The 22,128-nt window shown below is 41.2% G+C and overlaps 1 protein-coding gene and 1 long non-coding RNA gene across 3 annotated transcripts in view; one reads left to right on the top strand and one right to left on the bottom strand.

Annotated features, from left to right (window-relative positions):
- TLL1 (tolloid like 1) overlaps positions 1-5,388 on the bottom strand; it is a 130,850-nt gene extending 125,462 nt beyond the window's left edge. The window contains exon 1 of one of the 2 annotated variants that reach the window (XM_050338287.1): positions 4,966-5,388. In XM_050338287.1, the coding sequence (XP_050194244.1) occupies positions 4,966-5,122 (157 nt within the window). In that variant the 5' untranslated portion in view covers positions 5,123-5,388. The remainder of the gene's footprint in view (positions 1-4,965) is intronic. The other variant, XM_050338288.1, reaches the window with a different exon arrangement.
- A 1,373-nt stretch (positions 5,389-6,761) lies between these two features.
- On the top strand, positions 6,762-18,759 carry LOC126651895 (uncharacterized). The gene is made up of 3 exons (XR_007631817.1): positions 6,762-6,886; positions 7,788-11,676; positions 15,084-18,759. It is a non-coding gene; the product is annotated as an uncharacterized LOC126651895 (long non-coding RNA).
- Positions 18,760-22,128: the final 3,369 nt, after the last annotated feature.

Here is a 22,128-nt window from a genome sequence, read left to right on the forward strand (position 1 = left end):
TGCTTACAGCTGAACACGTGTCCCAGAACACAAAAGGAAACTAAAAAAAAATCAAAATGTAGCAGTATAGAAGGCTACTGCTACAACATCAGTAAACAATAATTAGATTGCAGTTACAGATTACACTGCATAATTATACTTAATATTCACCATCAATTTTTCATGTTCAACTACTTCACAAATAAAGTACATTACTAGGTTTCACCCTTCAGTGATGTGGGAAACACTAATATTCCTTCTATGGACAATCCAAACTTTTTATTATTATTTATAAAGTTGCAAAGTAACCAAATGAATTCCTTAGATTCTCAAAGGAGGGAGAAATGAACACAATGAGGAGGGTCTGTCTTAATTTTCTCTAATTCTTAAGCAGATGGACATGCACACAGAATTTGTTCTTGATCAAATAACTGCATGTTACCAAACTGAAAACTTATGAAGCTTTAAATTTGCTTGTCTTCAATATTCTTTTTCTGACATTTTTATCTAGATTCACTGGGGGAAAAACCCTAAAAGCAACTCACGCATCATTTGAATGGAAAAAAGTCTCAATTAACTGTTTGAGGGGGGGTGGGGGGCGGCGAGGGAAAAGAAAATCATCCAAACTAACTGAGTGAAAAGTTTCAGTGAAGTTTTCCTTGAGACTATTTTCCCCAGACAGAATTTCTGACGCAAAAAAACCGCAAGGCTTACAAAAGCAAAAAATAATAGCCCAAGGAATTGAACTTCAAGTTCATTCCCTAAATCTTTTGGTTTAGGAAGTGGAATTCCTTACAGAACAAATGCTAGAAGAGACTTACCTGAGGACAGACAGCTGTCCAGAGGCTGAAACAGACCTCAATGACGTGGCTATGCAACAAAGCTAAGACTTGTTGCCTAATCTCCCACAGTTCACAGTATTTTAACTGGAAGATCACACCAGAATACACTCTGTCTTTTTTGTTTGTTTTGTTTTAGGAAAACAAAGTTGTTGAAAAACAAACTAAATATACAAAACCCCAAAAAATAGCCTTCAAAAAACCTTGAATATCAACTAAATACAGGTTATGAACAAGAGGAAATTCTCTTCCTACCTATCTCATTCTGTGTCTCTCAACAGATATCCTGAATGCATCAAAAACTGTGGCAAGAATGGAAAAAAATGAAAAACTTCAAGAATCTGCCAACAAACGTAAGTGCATGCTGCAATCTGAAAAGTTTGACAGTGCCCACTGAAATCTAACTCAGCATTTTATTCTTTGAAGCAATATCTGATTTACACAATTGCTGACCTATGTCCTTAAGTTCCTTAGAGTACTCTAGCATTCCTAGTTTCACATCTTCTGGCAAATTAGATCTTGAAGATGAACTAAGAATGACTTACACTTGAACTTCAAATGGTAAACACCGAGGGCAATATCCTGCAGAGAGACACAAGGAAATATCCGAGACATCAGAAGCACAGAAACTGTGTTACATCACATCCCGCTGTTAGAGCATGCCAGGATACTTGTTATAAGGAGATGTAGCATGACCCAAAATTTATACATAGGTTAAAGGTCTAGAGACAAACACACGGGAAGCCACACTGTTCATCAAGTTCTTCCACACAATGTCGACAGCTTCCTTCCAACACTCTTCTCCCCAACACTATCACAGCACTTCTCCAGGCTCTTCTCTTCCTCAAAGCCCTTACTCCAGAGATCCCAACGTGCACTGCCAAGAGTGCACTTTGGGGATGTTGCATAAAATAGCTGCTGTTTTAGACACAAATAGAAACATCAGTTCCAGAAACAATTCCTAACCCTACTGGGCATCTGACAAAAACCTGCTATCTCTGGATTTTACACAAAGATGGAAATATTGTAAGAAAATAAAATTTTCAGCTTCTATAGTATCCTGCACTGTTCTGCTTCTAGGAATTTTAAGTTGAAGGAACAGTGTGAGTCTAGGCACATTCACTAAAATGATCCCTTCCTTATGAAAATGTTAAAATACATTCATAGTACCCAAAAAAGAATCCCACAGAATACCCATAAATAACACGTCAGAGGCTGGCACATTCTTTTTCTGGTAAATTTCTCCATCACTTTCACAAAACAGGAAAAGAGACCTACCAAAAGAACACTTATTCAACAGAGTTAGGGCTGTATCTATAAAGAGGTATTGAATTATAATGTTATCCAACTATAGATCTGTTGCCCCATGTGCAGTGCTTTCTGTCACAAGATTACAAATGTTTTCTCATGCAGCTTATGGAATAAAAACTAAGCCACAAACCCTACTCACTGGAGAAAAACTGAATGCAAATAACTTCAAAAATACAGGTGAATCCATCTTGCATCCATTTGGGGGTAGGTCAAATTATTCTAGCATGTCTACAAAATCTGCATGGGTATCAGTGGAGTTTTTGAAGTATGTAACTAGGTAAAACCATAATTGACCTTAGGCCTTCCCCATTTTGCTAAGTTGCAGAAATGCACTTATTTCTGGGACCTAACTGTTACCAGCCTGAACAGTTTAAAAAAAAAAAAAAAAAAAAAAAAAAAAAAAGAGCACTTTTGCTGCCTCAGCTGAAAGCCCTCAAGATGCAGTAAAAGCAGGTGTTAATTATACCTAAGATACAAAGTTTGCATACCCAGAACACAATCTCAGCAAGGAGATATTTTACCCTGCTATCTTGCACAGAGAGGGACCACACAAATTTGAGTGTGAACAACTCACACCCTGAGTGTGAAGCCTGGCTTTGTCCTTCTTTAGGACCTCACTGTGGAAACCATCCTAATGGCAGATATCAGTAAGTTTACTCATGGAAGTCCAAAATCCACCCCAGACGATAAGACCTGACCTAGGGAGAACACACATTTGGGCTATGCTGCTAAAAGAGGCTGAGCACCCTCTATTCCCATCATCTTTGATCAGGTATCAGTACTTTACAGGCTAAGATTAATGGAGCCTTTAGGGAAGGTTTAGCAGGAAAAGTACATTGGGAAATACTGGTGGAGGATCAGTTTCACTAATACATAGAACTTTCAATTTTTTATTAAAAATGATGGGTACATGGTACAAACCCTGTGCGCAGCAGTGGTGCGCATTTTCATTTCTGGAGAAGTACCATACACTAACAAACTGAACAGAAAACCTCGAAGTGATTGCTTTTAAGACTAACAAGAACTACACACAGCTAACTCCTCACGCACCAACCAGTCTTTCATCCCTGTAGTAGTATCTAAACACCGCATACTTGTGAAGAAGCAACAGCAGCAAGAACTTCCATTAAATATTTCAATGGGCAAAATTCTTCTCCAGTCAAAACAAAATGATGAGAGAGAATTGGCAACGCTGATCAAGTTGCAGTCATCTACTGTTGTCTTTTTCCCATGCATAATCTCAAAACAGTCTCATGAATTATAATTGCTAATTATTCCCACAATGAAACAAGAAGTACTAAAAAAATAGCACAGCAAACTGAGAGCGAATACACATTTCTTGCTTGACTCATATGAATTTCCTTAATTACAGACCAGAAGAAAAGAGTCAAGTTAACTATGACCAGTTACGTATATTTATTTGTGAGTACTAATTGAGGGAAAAATTATGTTTTGTTTGCAGTTGCTTATGTTCTTTTTGAACTTGAACATTTCTCAGTTGTAAGCAAGGAAGACCTAACAATTCACACTTAGGAATAAAGTATTATTGTGATTAGAAAAACATAGCGTCTGCCTATTTGGCCTATATGTACACCACATTCTCTTCAATAAATTAAAGAAAACGACACAGATATAGCGAATACAACTCTTGGCTGAACTAGTTTTCAGAATATAAAATAACTAATTAAGGCAAAGGAGGCTGCTAGAAAACTTGAGCACTTGTTTAACAATAGAGCTGTAGGGAATAGACCACCGCTGTCGCTGATAACACAGTGGGGGGGGGAGGAGGGGGGAGCATCACCGAGATACACTTGTCTACTTAAATACCAGTGAACCCGGTTCCTGAGGTCAGTTCTTGTTACTGATAACTTTAACGGGTGAAGAATTGTACCTGGCATTAAGGAGGCTGCACTTCTAAATCAGTTAAGATAAACGTTCTAGAAAAACACTCAATTGCTCTGCAAAGTGAGAAGAGGCTGTATCTCAGCTCTTCCCTCGCAGTTTAGGAAGAGGTGGGTCAGGCGCGAAGCACGCAGGAGACACCGCAGCAGCCCCACCGCACACACGCTGTAAAACACCAAACCGCAGCACCTACTAGTCGGGTTACAAGAGAAGAACGCGTGGGCTTGCGCGACTGAAACACCACCAAACAGTTATCATCCCCTGCGCCTTCCCTACCGCTCGGGATCCTCACTTATCCTATTCATACCCAGAAGGCACCTGGGGCCCGCCCCGCGTCCGCCCCGGCCCATGGGAAGGGGTGCCCGGCCACGGGGGCGACAGGTTGAGATGGAAGAGGGGGAGAAGGAAACGGAGGCAGCACCCACTCCCGCCGCGGGGGCGGGCAGGGCCCCGGGAGAAGCCGCCAGCCTCCGGCGGAGCCCGACCCGGCAACTCCGTGCTCCCGGCTGGTGCTGCGGGGCATGGTCCCGCCTCGAAACCTTTAAGCCCCGCCGCAATGCTCTCTGCAACTTCCGCGGCTCCGGCGGCGGGGGGGCCCGAGGGCTCCGGAGCCGCCTCGACGCCTCCGGGGCCGCGGAGCGGTGGCGGCCGGTCCTGCCCTGCCCTGCCCTGCCCTGCCCGCCGCCGCGCCCCTCTCCCACCCCAGCCGCAGGCGGTAGGGAAGTGGGAAGTCCCGGAAAAGCAGGTCCCAGGTACTTCCTCAGGTGAGGGAGCTGGACGTAGGGCTCCGGCTGCGCTCGCCGCCGCTGCCCTGGGAGGAAGCAGGTGAGACCGGGACTCCCCCCCTCACCCACCCCCACCGTAAATAAAGCCGAGACAAAGTCACCATCTGGGGAGGGGGCGGGGAGCTGCATTAGACGTGGAAGTCACTTACCAGCTTTGCAAGGATCCTTATAATCTATCGCCTCGGCTTTATCCTCTTCAGTGAAATCGTAAGTGTAGTCATAATCAAGGCCAGAGCAGCAGGAAGGCTTCCCGCAGACAGTCCACCCGGCCAACCACAGTGCCATCCTCCAGCAAAGCATCTTCATCCTCCCTCGGGCGGAGAGGTGGTGGGCAGGGCGCGGGTGAACTAGGCGGCCGGTTCGGCCGTCCACGCCGACTTGGGAAAGGAGGGTAAGGGATGGAGGAACCACAGGTTTTGTGGAGGGGCTGTTTTTGGGTTTTTTTTTTTTTTTCCTTCTCCACCTGGGGGCTCTTCCGGGAGACGGTACTCCCTAGGTAGCCCCAGTCAGGCGGGTGCGACACAAAGTGAGGAGCATGAGCGTCGCTGCCCCTCCTGCCCTCTCGTCAGGGAAAAGTCTCAGGGTGTGTGGGTGGGCGCAGGGGGTGGACTCAGGCTGGGAGATCCTGTCTGTCAGGGCGTCCCCTCGCCTCTGTCAAACCCCAGCCAAACTTCCCGCGGAGGAGGAGGCGGCGGCGGACTGCCCGCGTCCCGTTCCGCGCCCGGCCCGCGCCCCGCTGCGCGTCCGCCGCGCCGCCAACCCCGGTCCCGGTTCTGATGCTACCAGAAGATGGATCCGGGCTGCACATCAGTAAACTACCACAGGGAGAGGGGAAAAGAAAAAGAAAGAGAAAAGGAAGGGAAGAAAAGGGAACGGGCGGGGTGGGGGAGGGAGGGTGCACTACAGCAAACCGCGGAGCTCTAGTGATGGGAGGCAGCAGCTATGCTGGAGGGAGCAAAAGTGTCAGAGCTTCGCCCCCCTCTGCACAAACACTCTAAGCTCTGTCTCTGGTCTGTCCCCCCTCCTCCGTCCCCCTTTAACTTACGAAAACCTTACAGGCAACTAACACACAGTCGTCAGCATCCTGCTTACTTATTCATACAGTCAGGGTCAGGATCCGGGCTGCTTCTGATCTGCTCCCTTGATAGTGTGTCTTATGGAAACACGCGCATTCACTATACGCCTCTATCTCCATATAGCTTTCTCTCTAAATAAGTAATGCGTGGCATTTAAACAACAACAACAAAAGGATCGAGATCAGATAAAACAATGCACAGATCGACACCCGACAGCCAAAAAAGAGCAAGAGAATGGGTGTTGAGAAGAATTAACTACAATTTAGGAGACGGATAAATAAATCAGTGTCTGTGTATTTCCCCCTCTGCTGCGGCTGCTTTGCAGTGTTAGCCCCATGAGCTGAAGGGTGGGGGTTAAGGAGCGAGGGGGAGGGGGAAAGAGAAAAGTTTAAGCGCCCACAGTTTGTTTAAAACAGAGGAAGGCAATATAAAAGGTCCATTGGTCTCCAGAAGTTCAGCCAAGCAACCGGGAACCGGTTCCAAAATGAAAGTAAGAATAAACAAACAAACAGGAAAAAAAAAATCAATGCGAACAAAAAGTAAAATCGTAGCATGCAGCAGCAGCGCGCAGATCTTGCAGTCGGGTTTTCCTGCTCTCACGTGGATCTCCAGGAGAGTGGTGGGGGCTTATTTTCCAAGCGAAGTTTCCGCGGGAGCCGCCGCCCCGCTCCGCGGTGTCCTGCCTCGCCTCGCCCGGCCCCGCCGCGCTTCAGCGCCGAGGCGCCCCGAGCCGCCGCCGGCTGCGCGGGGCCGGGTTTTGTTTTAAAGCCCGAGAAGGGATAAGCGCGCAAAGCCTCATTTCAGCCGATCAACCTGGAGAGGGAGGGGGAGGAGGGGTGGAGATACGTGCTGCTCGAATAAAACAAGATCAAGCGGAGAGGAGGGGGGGGAAATGTATATAGGTAGTTAAGAGATCTCCCTGCCTGCCTCCTCCCCTCCCCCGAGAAGGGCAGCTCCGATCCTGCAGAAACGCCTGAAACTGTTTCAGACCAAGGTGAGACTTTTCCGTAGCAAACTCTACTCCTCCTCCTTTTACGAGTTTCCATGGGAAAGGGCGGGGGGGACGACGAGGGGTGGGTAGAGGGGTGTTTCTTCTGCTCCCATTTCGCCGGGGTGTCACATTTAACACGGACTTTTGAAAGGGCTGCCGCGGAGAGGCGACTGCGTCTTTCTCTCGCTTCCGAGCCCGCACAGGGTCGCTCTCTTCGCAGCACTTCCCGGTAACCTTCTCTCTGTGGCAGGAGTGGAAATCCGGAGATAGTCCCTTCCCCTGCCTGTGCCAGGAGCGCAGGCAGAGCCGGCGGCGCGCCCCCTGGCTCCGCGGGCGCGGACCGCCCCAGGTGCCGCGGGGGCGGGAGGGGCACGGAGAAAGCAGTTACGCAAACTCCGGGTAGGCACAGCCTGCTACCGCAGCTGTCCAGGGGCTGGGCACAACTTTCTGTCAAGACCTAGCTGCTCCCAAAAAACGGGGGGTGGGGCAAGGCGATGGGGTCTGGGGGGGTGGGGAGAGCAAGGCGCAAAACCTCTTTTCAAATGACAAAAAGTGTACTGCCTGCCCAGAGACGGTGCGTCTGCCCCTGCCATTCTGCGAATGAAGGGTTAGTGTTGCTATAGATAGGCACTCTCAGCGGGTCATACCATTAAAACTGGAAAGGTCAGTTAAGGCAGAGCTAATAACAGCTTAATAATAGAGCATATTAAGGAGTCTGGCACCGAGTAGCATCACTGTCTTTGGAGCATCCATGTGTTGTGCTTCCTTGCATTTTTGGCATCCACATTGTGTCCATGTTACTCCTAATTCAGTCTTGTTGCTTCAAAGTTGAAAGCCAAAAAGAGAAACTGCCACTGAAAAGGTGCAGCCTTCACTAAGGAATCACTCTTCTCTGTCCCAGCAGGTCAGTTTGTTGGGTGTCATAAGGCCCACAAAAAGCACCATACACCGGATGACAGAAAAGCCTGAGAAAACTGTGATCTGCTCATTTCCCCTGTTCCTCAATGTACTTTCTGTGACCAGCCACCTCAGACACTTGGAACTGATTCCAAGGAAGTTACCAGAGACCCTTCCTTGTCAATTCATCAGAGCAGTGTCAGGGTTGATGACTATCTCTGCTTGCACAGTGTCATGGTTTGGTGGGCTGTGTTATGGTAAAGAAATCAGTGTGATTCAATCTGAAATCTAGTTTCTGTTACTTTTTAATGTCCACAAAAGAGACAGTTTATCTTGCAATGTTATAAATTACATGCTCATTTGACATAGTGGACCTTTGTAACCTGGTTTTGTTATTTTACTTGGTCTTGTTTCATGTGTGCACACCTTTAAAAAGTTAATTTTTTTTGTGTGCCTATGCACCCCCATCTCAAAAAGAAACAATCTCTGTCTAGCAAGCACATGTTTGTCAATAGAGCTTTAGAAACACTGACTTTGCTGATTGCTTTACAGCCCTAGTAGAGGAATGTACAACATGCAATCCTCAACATGCCAGTCTCCCAAGTGAGGAGATTATTATAGCCTCTCCAGCGGGAGATTAACTCTCCCAGCAAGGTAGGCACTGACGTCACCCCCAGCCTCAATCTGCCCCCGACCTCAGCATCACCAGCACTGGCAGAGCAGCATCAAGTGCTCACAGTCTTGAAGACAGCTGGCCATGCAGAGCCCTGACTAAGACAGGAAACAAATTCAGAAATGCTAGATGGGAGTCATGCAGGAATCTGGGCACATAAGTGCTGTAACAAATAAATGTGTGTATAGGTCAGGGTAAAAGCTGTTTTCTGCTTGTAATCCAGAGCAGCTACACATTAGAATTACTGTTTAAAATAAGCATTGCAGCACTGCAGAAACTATTCTACATTGCTTAGGTATTAATATTCCCATCAGTCACATTAGTAAAAAGCTTTCCTTATATTAAGAGAATTTTTTCCTAGTAACTGAACTGTTTCACATTTAAAAAACAAACACCTTTCTTCCTAATTAACCTGTTAATTATTCAACCTAACTTCTTTCATGATGTAAAATTTTGAAACATTTTAAGTACAAAATATTTTTTTCTTATCACGCATTCATGTCTACCATTCCAAAAAGCTCACAACTCTGATAATCCATCTGACAACACAGTCAATCAAAAATCCATCCTACAGCCGTTTCCAAAGAAACGAACACATAGCCAGGAAGACAGAATGCTTAAGCTGGAAGGAAACCAACCAACGGAACACAACAACAGCAACAACAAAGCTCCAAGCATTTTCCCTTTTCCTTTAAATTTCCTGATTTGTGGATATATCATAGGGACACAGATAATGGTAAATGCATTTACTTTAAAAGTGGTGGTGGTGTATTGGAGGTTTTGTTTGTTTTGTTTTGTTTTTAATCTAGAAAGCTGGATGCTTTCCAGCTCTTCCTACACATACTCACAAAAAAATACAAACCCTCCACCAAAAAAAAAAAAAAAACCCAGCACCCAAAGAACCAAAAAACTTTTTTAAAAGGGACAAGTATGTACAAAAGGCAAACACAATCATGGAACTAAAAAAATACATCTGAAATATCATTGCTCACACCTCCTCCTCATTCTTTGGCTATCTGTCTCCTGCTTAGGCCTCCATCTAGTGTGGAGTTTTAGGTGGGTGGACACAATGGGCTTATTCACAAACATCAAGCTCAGCACATGCCTAAGGCTTTGAAGGCTGAAGACCATGGTGGGTCAGCTTCTTGGGACAAGGACTCATGGGATTTTTCAGAAGGCTAAAACAGAGAAGTTCTGTGGGAGCTGGTCACCTTCCTGCTTTATCTCCTGATAAACACATTCTCTGTCTCTGAGGTACCTAGAGCACTTCTGAAACAGCTGAAGTTATATATAAGCATTTTCCTATTTTCCAAATGCTTATTCTGTATACTGAGGCTGAAAGCACATTGTAGCAAATAAACTGTTTAAAGTAACAAACATACATATACACAATCATAAAGGTATACTGCGTAAATTTTATAAACTAAAATTAAAATTTTGAAGTTAAAAATCAAGCAGTAAGCTCACCTGACAAACCTTATTTCTCCCTTCTCTCCCACATGTACTCATGTATTATGAAAGTTGTTCATTTCATGTTTGCATAAAATTTTTTCTAGACCTCTGTGCTTGATTAACAAAAGGCTTCAATGTTATGTTTTCTGCTTTATTTTTGTAAGTATGCCCCATGCTTTATTCATTACACATTTATTCAGATCCCACTCTGAATACAGTTATTAATTTCCTCATGGGCATTTTATGGAGCTTGTTGCTACAGTATTTTATGGGCTTCAAAAATATTAATTATTTTAGTTTCATAATACATCCCTCAGATGAGGGGATATTGTGACAGGATATGAATATTACATTTGGAAAACAGTTATAGATTGCCTGATTTGATATCTTGTAGACCTGTCAGGACTTGGCACTACAGAAAAGCTTATTTCTTCAAGGCCTGGTTCCCACTGCTTTCAGTTGCAGTAATATCACTCACTGACTATCTAACTACCTCTAATCAAACCCTGGAGTTTTCAGGCATCTGAAAATGAGAAGCAAATATTTAGCAAGAGGTGCAATTTCAAAGCCTTGAGCCAGCTTTATCAAGGAACTTGCTGGCAGAGGCAAGGGCTAAGACACAAATTTTAAACTGTTCAGCTCTCTCAAGACTTTGGACACTGCTTCTCTTCCCATAATTCTTTTTCTTTAACACTTCCTTCAGTTTCTAGAATAAAGATGACCAGGCTCCTGCCAGCAACAGCCCCACCTTTAACAATACTCACATGATTCAGCCACTGTTTTGAATCTTCGGCTCCTCAGCACAGTACCTGTTAACATGAATAGGTACTGCTGCCTTTGGCCCAGCATTTGAAAAGATGTGTCTGTCTTCACCACTGGATTTCTTGGTTATTACTGGCAGAAGAGGGAATCTTGGGATCCCTTCCAAACTTTGGGAGAGGGTGTTTTTTAAATAGCAAACTCCCATCTGCTTGCTTCCCATGTCCATGCTTTGCCTCGTCTTGGCTTTTTATTTCAAGCCTGTCTTCATTCTCTCTTCAGTCTTGGCTGCTCATCCTACTTTTATTTTTCTTATCCAGTTAATGGTAGTTTTTGATTTGTATCCCAGTTCCAGCTGCCCTAGTTGCACTTTTCTTTAATTTTGTTCTGGGACTTCTCACTCTCAGATTCATCTTCAGCTGTGCAAGGTTCTTTTTTGTTGTTGTTGTTTTGTTTTCACTCCCTTTATTTGATCCCTTTAGTTGATCTTTCTCTTATGTCTTCTCACCCAATATAACTTTTAGTTATGTTGACATCCACCTCCCTTGTCTGTTCTTTACTCCAGGTGTGCACCATGAAGTCACTCTTGCTCCTTGACCTTTTTTCCCAGTTGCAGAGTTGTCCTCACTTCAGCCCTTACACTGATGTTCAGGCTGTTTTTGCTCTCTGCTACCCTCCATCCATTTCTTCACTTGGTTACTTCTCAGGCCTGGTTTCCTTATGCAAAAAATTTCGTTGTCCCAAAATATATCCGCCATTCCCGTTGCAGATTTCTGCTAATCACACCCCATATTCTTTCTCAGGAGCTTTATGCTCACTTTACCATGCTGCAAGATCAGTCCTTCTTCCCCACCCATCCAAGTGAAACAACCTTCCCCTCCCCATCCTACAGATACAACTGAGGTGGATTAAGCACCTGAAATCATTGCTTCTTCTCAGTTAAGTTCCATATCCAAGCCATGGCACAGCTCAAAATTATCATATAATATGTCACTGCAGATGAGACACTCAGGTAAGAGAGCTGCTAAAACTGCATGTATTCAAGGGTGGCTGTGTTAAAGGTAAAAAAAGGATATATCCCTTGACATAAGGACTGATACTCTCCTTTCTATTCTGCTCAAGATTTAACTACGTTTCCTGCAGGCTGAGCATACTGAAGCCCATCCAAAAATACTGCTATGATTTTTAATTAAGATCAAACCCATCTATTTGCAAGTTTCATTCTCAAATACCTGGACAATTTAAGCTAACTTTCTAAAAGGCAGGTTGATGAAGAAAAATTTAAAACTGAAAATCAGCTTGTAGCAAATACTAGCATAGAAAATGTTATTTCAAATTTTCACAATTAAGCAAAGATATATATAAGCAGCTTAAACAATATCTACCAACAGACAGTGTCAAGGAATTTTGATATTAGATAATCAACTAGACTGTTTATAACATGATTTGTGTCATGCCCTCTCCATTCCTAATACTCTAAAAACCGCAGAAGAGCAAAACTACATTGATAACATGTACTGATGTTAAAACAAGTAATCAAGCAACAACAACAAAACCAGTGGTGCACAACTTAAATTAGAAACTGTTCTGTGTTTGCTCAGCATCCCTGATCCTCATCAAGCAATAAATCAATTTGCAGTAGCTGTGGACAGCTATTTAAACACAAGGCCAGAAGAGCTTAATTGTTAAAGCAATGTTCAAAGCTAGAAAGTATAGGAGGATAGTGTAAGAGGTCATATTAAATATTCACTTATCTAAAAATTGCTGCATTCCAAATATTAGGAGGCATCCTGACCTTCTCTTAATTAAAAAACAAAGTCTATGAGCTTTGAGCTTAGCAGAGCTTAGCTTGCAGTTCTTCAGAATATAGATAGAAGCTGCCAGATGAAAAACTGGCATCTAAATGTTTGTCAGCTTGATTTTGTTTGGTTTACTTTTTTGTCTAACATGCAAAAAAACCCCAAAACAAACAAACAGCTAAAACCTATTTGTTTTGGAGTTTGCAGTTTATTTTTACAAGTTGATAAAGCATTCAGGATTCAATTCTCAACTTTGTAAGAGGCTGCTCCTTGTCAAAGTTGACAGCAAACTTGTGTTTTGACTTGCATCGGAGCTGATCAGGGTCACTTATCAGTCACCATTCTAGACATTGGTAGCTGGTGAACATAGTTTCTTTAGCAATTATATGGTAATGTAAGTGTAATAAACAATAACGATGATACTACTATTCCTAGACCTGTTCTTCTATGAACAAGTGTTGCCGGTAGACTTAGAAGTGACAATTGTTATTAGACTGACTAGGTGTAGAGGGTTAATCTTACCCTCCAGTATTCAGCATACTGTCACATAGCTGGGAGTCAGTGGATGATTTTTGACAGAAAAAAGCCCCTAATGAGCCTAATCTTGAGTGACTGCTGAGCATTTTGATCTTCCATTCAGCTCTAGAAGATGGAGCAGCTCAGCACCTTGCCGAACAGGATTCACGGTTTTGAGCTATGTGCCGCTTAGATGAAAAACCTCTGGTTTAGTTTACATTGTAATTTATCACTTATCTCTGGCACTTACCACAGAAAATAGGTAACACTGAGAGTGACGGTAAAGAATCAAACAATATAGAGGAACCCTACCCTAATTGGGTTTCTACGTAGCCACAATGTATTCTTCTAACTCTGGATCACTGAAAATAAATAAGGCCTATCACCAGCAGCCGGGAGGAAGAATGGCAATTGTCTTACAGAAAGTAGTAAGAAACTATGATACAAAAATTAGCAATGACAGAAATATTGTCCTGTAGTTATTAGTGTTGTTTTATTTGTGATACTATTGAGGTAGTACACTGCACAGAACTTTTACCATTTTCAACAATCTAACATATATTTCATTAATACAGGTAGGTACAGATAGCATGATACCCACTGAATTTTGTGGTGCAGCTATCAAAAAAACCCCCCCAAAACAGAAGAAAAAAACCACCACCACAACAAAAAAATCCCCAAACAAAACATAAACCACCACCTCATATACCTAAGATGTCTTATTTAGTACCTTTTTCTAATCTTTGGTGTCATAAGATGTCAATGGCAAACCTAATTGCATCCGCATTATCTAGCTCTCTCCGAAATTATTTGTACTATGCTTGTTGTCAATTCTTCTTTACTACAACATAACATTTTCCAGCAAAAGCTTCTTTTGAAAGAAGGCACTGATGCACCAAGCAGCAATAATTAATAAGCTCTGTCTGGAGAATTTGGGAATTATGCTATATTTTAAAGATGAATGCTCTTTCACTCACAAAGGTGATAGCTTTGTGCAGACAAAAACAATATATTTGCTGTAAATAGTACATATTTTACTGTCATTACACATATGTACCTACACTTTACAATTTGAGCTTAACTTGCAGCCATTTCAATACAGTATTCCTTCAGCACAATTAGAGTACTAAGCTCTTGCAAGTCATTTTTTACCCCCTCACCTCAAAGCTATATAATTTGCAATACCAGAGGTGTCACAGACAACCAACTAGAGATAGCTATTGGCAATTGTGGGCACATATACATGTACACACACGTACTCACAATATAAAGAACCCAAACTGAAGTCTGAGAGCAAAGCACTTCCAAAATTAATTGCAGGAACTGGAATCAGCATTTATATAAAATTTTCATCCTTCCAAGAAGACAGTGAAAGAGGTCCCAGGCACCACTCACACATGCACAGTTCCATGTGGCATTTAATACAGAGTCCAGTCTCACTGCACGAGCAGTATAGATTTTCTGAATAGTCAAGTTTACTATACATTCTCCAGGCTTCTAGGTTTGGTTTTCCTGGTTGGAATGTCCTTGTCAGATTAGGCACTGAAGCCCTTACTTTATGAGTACAGGCTTAAAACATTGAACATATGAGCAAATCAGAATCTTCAAGTGTAAAGCATAAGAATCAAGGTATATGTTTGTACTTCTCATTAGTATTATATAGAACTGCCACAGCTGGTAAGATTTTAATTTTTTTTTTTAAATATACATATGAAAAGTGCACTTAATTCCCAACATCTAAAAAACCCCCTACTTCCATGTATAATAGCCACATTTGTGTTTGTGTGGATTCTCTTTTTCAGTGAGTGACATGAATAGCAGTTTGCAGGACAGATATTGCAGATAAATGCAATAAGACATATTATCAAAATCATTTTACTAGAAAAATTTATAATATAAACACTCAAATTTTGTACAAAATGCTAGTAGTGAAATCAGTCCTGATCAGTCCTGAAATATTCCTGATTTAAGACTAAGCTATACTAAAGTGATAGATCTTGACTTCTAAATGATTCAAACATTCTTCAGTTTGAAAGAAACTCCTCTACTACTACTACTTTTGTTCTTTCCTAAACCTGTTTCTTCTCTCTGTATGTTCTTATAGATCACAGAATCACAGAATACGCTGATTTGGAAGGGACCCACAAGGATCATTGAGTCCAAGTCCTGGCCCTGTACAGGACCATCCATCCCCAAGAATCACACCATGTGCCTGAGAGTGTCATCCAAATGCTTGAGTATCATCCAAATGCTTCTTGAACTCTGTTAGACTTTTTGCTGTGACAACTTCCCTGGGGAGCCTGTCCCAGTGCTAAACCACCCTCTGGGTGAAGAACCTTTTCCTAATATCCAGCCCAAAACTCCCCAACACAACTTCAGGCCATGTCCTTGGGTCCTGGTCAGAACAGAGAAGAGATCAGTGCTTGCCCCTCCTCTTCCTCTCACAAGGAAGTTGTAACTGCAATGAGGTCTCCCCTCAGTCTCCTCTTCTCCAGACTAAACAGCTCAGCTGCTCCTCATAAGGCTTCCCCTCAAGGCCCTTCACTATCTTCATTGCCCTCCTTTGGATGGTTTCTAATAGTTTAATATCTTTCTTATATTGTGGTGACCAAAATGCGCTGAAAGCTATTACTTTGTCACTCAACTCTCTTTAGAAATTGATACTGTCAATTTTGTTCATTTTTATGAACAGTCAATACTGTTCATTTTTATTCTTATCTTTATAAGAAATTATTTCATTTGGTGTTAAATATCAAGTTATTGAATACAGGTTTTGATATTTGCATATTTCATTTGACTCTGAATATGGTTGCTTGATGTATTTGTAATGAGTCCTTACTCCTATGCAAGTTTCATTTACCTTAATGAAAAGATCAGTTTGCCAATTGTCTCCATCAGTAAATTTGGATCTTCAGTTATTATCACTTGTTACATTTCTTTCCCTAACTTCCCACCTCAGTGTCACCACAGGAACAGAATATTTGTTTGGGAAATAGAGACACAGGAACACACCTGAGTTTTGCTTTAAAAAACAACAGCAAACTAGGTGGGAAAACTCTCTTCTGAAACCCAAACTGTGATTATATTTTAGTATCAGAACTTTAACAAGGAATCATGTTGGTGTAGCCTACATTTTTAATGTAGTCCTTCAGCCAGTGTAGACATAATTGAGTTTATAAAAGGTAGTTTGTTAGAGAAGTGATAAAGCACCAGAAGCAGCTCACAGAGTTTTGTGTGAAAGAAGAGACTTGTATTTACAAATAAAATTCATTACTAATTTTTAACAGTGAGTATTTAATGAACCCAGTATAGAAAATACTGCCTGGCAAAGTCTCTGGTTAATATCCAGGTTAAGCTCTGCAACAAAACCAATCTCACCTGTACCAGCACTAGGCCTTTCTTACAGATTACCCAGCACATGTAGCTAATAATAATTAGATGTGGTTTTCTTCCCAGACTCAACTCCCTCCTGTCCTGAGCAAACCTGGGTTTTACCAAGCCACCAGAGCATCTGCAGTGCGCGGCCCCATCGTCTCGACATTTGCCTGTTTTCCCAATAGTTTGCCCAGCTTGCAAGCCATGGCGTGGAAGGTAACGTGCAGGCGTCTGGCATCCCTGCCCTCCCCATCCAGTTGTGATTTTTTGGCGTCCTGCGACCCCTAGTGAGAGCCGGGGCGGGCGGGAGGGCAGCAGCCAAGCCTGCCCCCGCCGCTGGCCCGCCGGCCCGGGGCCGCCAGCGCCGCCGGGATCCCGCCAGGCACCCGCTGTTTCCAGGTCGCGGGCAAAAACATCTCTCTAGGGGTTTCCGTTTCCCCCGTTAACTGACTGAAAGCTACAATAAAAACACAATAACGCGTTGCCTCTGGTCGCTTCGAAACAATGCGGTGATTGTGTTGCAACTTCACACAGAAAGCTGCTGTAAACTCTCAAGGCAATGGAGGGAGAGGCAAGAGACAGCACCCGTCTTCTACATACCACCCCAAAAAAAGAAAGAAATGAAATTACCAGCTACGCTTCTACTTAATTATGTACGTGTAAGGCCTAAGCCTTTGCAAATAACAACCATCAGTATTTGTTTGCCCACTGACGTTAGGAAAACATTGGTGAGAGGTTGGTCTCACAGCATTCAAAATTGCAAGCTAAGCTTTTTGCTGTTGTCATTATGCTCAGATCCACCAGAACAATGGAGTTTAAAACAATGATTGATTCTGTTCTAAACACATACATGAATTAAAAGCTGAGAATGTAAACATGCATTTATTGAAGAGAAAAGGGTGTTTCTAAACTTGGTTCAGTTCCCTCAACTAAGATCAACTTGGTATTCATATACATGTATCAGAATATGTTGGAATGTACGGACTGTGTTATATATCAAACTGTTTTCTGCACTTAAACATACTCTACACACACTTTTAGGGCCACTGTTACAGCATGAAAGGGGTGAGTGCTGTTTTAGTTCCTACCATTTACGAATAAAACATGCAAACAATTCTACCTAATGCTAAAAAGAAACATGTAAGAGCTTTAATATTTTGATCATTCAACCGAAATTATAATACACAATAACTAGTCCAAATAGGACACTTTTTCAATGGAAAGATCTTGACAATCTGACTTGTGAAGCACTGCTACCTATCAGATGAAAAGATTCCAGGATATGAAACGTACCTGGTTTTCAAAGACACATATTAATATCTTGTGATGTTTTCATTTCCAAAGAAACAGTAGAAGCTGAGAATGAGGGGGTTTTATCCAGATGTTTATATCAAAATAATTATGGCTTGCCTTCGATGAATAGTATTGCCTTCTGATTTGTAACTTCCTAAAACCCACTAAGTCCAAAGTCAAGCCATCTAGTTATTCAAACTTCCTAGAAGTTTCCATTTGCTTACAAGTTGAGTTGGTCCGTATCATACTTGGAACCAAAACCAAAAAGTTCAAAGGTCTTCAGCAGCTCAGGTTTTAAAACCTACTTTGAACTCACTTAAACAACTTTCTTTGGGAGTTGAAATTCTCGCAGATGTTTTAAATTCTCACAGATATTTGCGTAATGGGAATGTAGATAACATGAATGTTAGATGAGCCTGCAATTGCCATCTCCCATTTTTCCAAATTTTTTTTGCATGGTTTAGTGCCTCCTATCCTCCTATCCGTTCGTCACTTTGCTAAATAACCACTTTAAGCAACCTACTGTCAAGCGTATAAATTGCCTCTGAGAAAATGACTAGTGCAGAGAATTCATTGTTAGTTATACTACTTTTATGTGTTTAAAACACTTATTATATGCTTCTAAGGAAAAAAAAGAAGTTACCTTTCTGCAGCAATGTCAAGGATATCACAGCTTGCATAACCCATAATAGTACATGAGTGAACAAATTGTAGAAGAGCTGTGTCTCTTCTACAAAAATCTCTCCTCGACCTGTTAGGCTGATTTTTCTTTAACTTTGCTCCACATATGGGCAACCTATTACACAGAAGTTTTTATAGGCCTGCTTGGCTGAGCAGAGAAGCTGCAAACCTGTAATACTAATATAATCCTGTTGTGTCACAGTGAGGGAGGGAAGGGCAAACAGTCCATCAGAGGCAGTAAACCTGATTCTGTGCAGCAATGTGCATCATGCTGATGTCTTGGTTCGTGGCTCTTGGGTCCTTCACTGCTGCATGAATCAATCTGTTTAAAAATATTTTTATGCAATTGGAAATGTACATTACTAGAAGTAAATTGTATACTTTTTAGAGCATATGGTTTATATTCAAAGTTTTATCTGATTTACCAAAGGCCTAAGCAGAAAATAAAGATTTTTTTTTCCTTAACAGTTTTAAGAGCTTTCTTTAAATCACTTGTTCTTTTACCAAATAATTCTGGGAATTCTCAGAAAATGCAAATTCTGAGTTGATATTTACATACATTCTCTGTAGGTGTCAGCATTGCTTTATATTGTTGTAGAGAACTGTTTTTTCTTTTTCTCAGAGAAAGACGACATGCAGATTTGTCGTTTTCCACATGAAAGATAATTTTTATGTTGCTAGTTTGTATTTTACCATCCATTTTAGACTGAGAGATTCAATACTATATGGCATAGGTGCGACCAAAGTAAATGAACAGAAAAAATCCTAAGTTGTTTTTCTATGCATCCATTTTCAGTTTTAAAACCTTTCATTCCAGTTATTTTTTGTATAAATACCATCCTTATTGATATAAACACAAGGTTCATGTGTTTATATCACATAACCTTTGCAAATGTTTCTCAGATGTTGAAAGGAGCAACAATTCCATTATGTAAATATAGTGTGAATCTATCTTCTTTACATAGACTATAGAGGAAAACTGTGGAATTCTAATGGAATTCTCAAAAAAGCCACCATAGGGCAAATATATTTAATACTTTCATTCATAAACTTACCATACAAAAGAAAAGTATTCTACTGAAATCTGTTGATAATACGTTATTGAGATGAATTATCCATGCAGAAGGCAATTGTACTATCATACTAGAAGTGAATGACCTCGGGAGCCAACATAATAGTAATTGGATGAAAATTAATTGTACAAAGTGCAAGATCGTAAAAAAGGGTAAAACCAAGGATTGTTTTCAGGATCTCAGGCATAAAGAGTGCTTGAAGAAAGATGTGAATTAAATAGTCAAACAAAATTATTATCAATCTCCTATACCCATGAAAGAGAAACACAATCCAAGCAACTATGAGGCAAGATATTTCCAATTAAAAAAAAAAAAGGGAAACTATGTCATTATTACAAACTCAAGTATATATGAAAATTACTTGAAATGGGGCATACAGTTCTGACAATTGCTCTTATCAGAGGAACAGAGAGCTTCTCTTCCAGGAGGCTATTAAGAGAGCACTTCAAAATCATTTGAAGGGATAAGTTAGCTTTCTATACGAGTAGTGGAAAACAAACTGACTACATAAAAGTAGCATCAACACAAAAAAAAAAAAAAGTCTACAAACTGCTCAAGAATGACATTAAAGCTGGGAGAGGGATTCTGGCATCACCACCCAGAAGGAATAACAGAGGAAGAAATCCTGCCTACTTTTCAAAGGGAGCTCAAAAGAGAACATCTGCTTGGTCTAAGAATGTGATAGAGTTTGTGTCCCAGGGAGGTCCCAGTAGCCCAGTCTTTCATTGCATTATGGGTTTGAAGCAAGGTTTGTCATTAGTGCTATGCCATTATCTATTGATAAAGTCAAGTGTTACCTTACAGACATTGATTGTGGGCAGGTTTAGATGATCTATTTCTAAGTGAAATAGAACAGATGAGAGTTTGAGGGATTTTTTCCAGTAGTAGCCTCAGAATCTATTTAGACTAGAACTATCCTTCAAGTGCAAGTGACAAGCATCTTGATTACAAGGACTTCTCAATGTTGGCTGGCTCACAACCAACATTTTTGAGTTAGAGAATTTAATCTAGATAAGGATTTCAGACTGGGCATTTACTTAAGTGCAAGTTTTACCTACATGTTTTCATAACACATACTCTTTAGAAGAGGTTGTTTCTAAAGATTTGTTTACTTATACATTTTATTCTTCTTTGCCCCCCTCCCGCTGTGTCTCTAATAAATAAGTTTTGTCCATAACACTGTAGAGATACACTGACTTATTTTTAGGTCATCTCAAAAGTACTTAGGAGCTCCTATTAATGGCACAGCGGAACGCTGAGTTTTCTATAATTCTGTGGCTGCAGAATCTTGTCTCTATCATAGATTTGCCCTTGGGTTGCAGAATAAACAAAGAGAGTATTTATAGCCCTTCTCATGCAAAGAGATTTGATCATTCAAAAAGAAGGCAATGAATTGCACAGTACTTTCTGTATCCCCAGGCTAGGTACTAATATTAGTGTTAAGGAAAAGCTGATGTCACCTGATCTGTCACAGTCTCTGCTTTTGTACATCTCTGGGTAACAATGGGCCAAAAAGGCTGACTATTATTTTTGAATTAATTTATTTCAACACAGTTCTATTGTCATGACAGATTTAGAAATACTGTCCTCCACCTGAATTACATCAGACTGCTATAGTTGATACAGGATATAGGAAAAATCAAAGCAGCCCTTCTCAGAGTCCACCCAAAGAAAGTTTTAAGGAAACAGATGGCTCTGACCATTTGGAAATGGCCCACAGGTATTACTCTTACTAAATAAGAGAAGCTGGAGATGAGGTAGACAAAGCCTAAATTATACTTTTTTTTTCTTTTTTTTTTTTTTTTCAGACTGTGATTTGATTCCCACATAAGATTCAGATGTTTATTGTGAAATTCAAAGTTGTTTGTACTATAAGGCAGGAACTGAACAGAATAAGCTCTATGACTTAACTGGTCTTCTCAAAGTCCTTCTCTACCCTCTAAACCAAATATTCTTGGTTTTGAGGAGTTTGATTTAAGCTACAACTTACAACTTGGCACACAGCTCAGCTGTGCTTTTATGAGTGTACCCCTGGCTGGAAGCCTCACTTACTCAGCTGGATTGACTCCGCTGTGGCTCAGGGTACTTGTGCTAAGTACACACACTTCCATGCTCACAATCATAGCCACATCCGGACCCTCCTCAACCCTGAAATATTCCCATAAAGCTCAGTTTTAATTATCCTGAACGAAGGTTGACTGCTGTGGATAGAAACTCAAGTAAAAACATCCTATGTAAGTTTATGATTTTACCTCTTCTGTGATGAATAACTACCTAAAAAGCAAGGTGAAGTTTTAGAGTCATAAAATATATTAGAATCCAGCAGAGCCATCAAATTGATCTCCCTTTTAGTTATCCCTTCTTTTACCTGTTTGCTGTAAATCCAAAATCCAAATTCTTACTAAAAAAAAAAAAAAATTAAACATTCAAATCCTTAAAACAAACTGGTAAAATGATGCAGAATAATGACAGATTGAATAAGTGCACACGTGCAAAGAAATATTTATAGATTACTAATGTATTGTCATGTACATTACATTTTTTCTTGCAATAGGTGAAGAGAAAATGGAAGTACTTTCTAAGTGATCAATCACTTAGAAAATAAAAATAATATTTGGGGAATCTCAGGTTGTTTTCCCACTGTAAAACAGTACAGTGATTTTCAGTTGTTACTTCGGATCATAAGGACTAGAAACCAATAATATCTTGAAAAGGGAAGAATCCCCT

The sequence above is a fragment of the Myiozetetes cayanensis genome, unplaced genomic scaffold, assembly GCF_022539395.1.
Source record: "Myiozetetes cayanensis isolate MyiCay16 unplaced genomic scaffold, myiCay2020 scf7, whole genome shotgun sequence".
In the NCBI taxonomy this organism is placed as follows: Eukaryota; Metazoa; Chordata; class Aves; order Passeriformes; family Tyrannidae; genus Myiozetetes; species Myiozetetes cayanensis.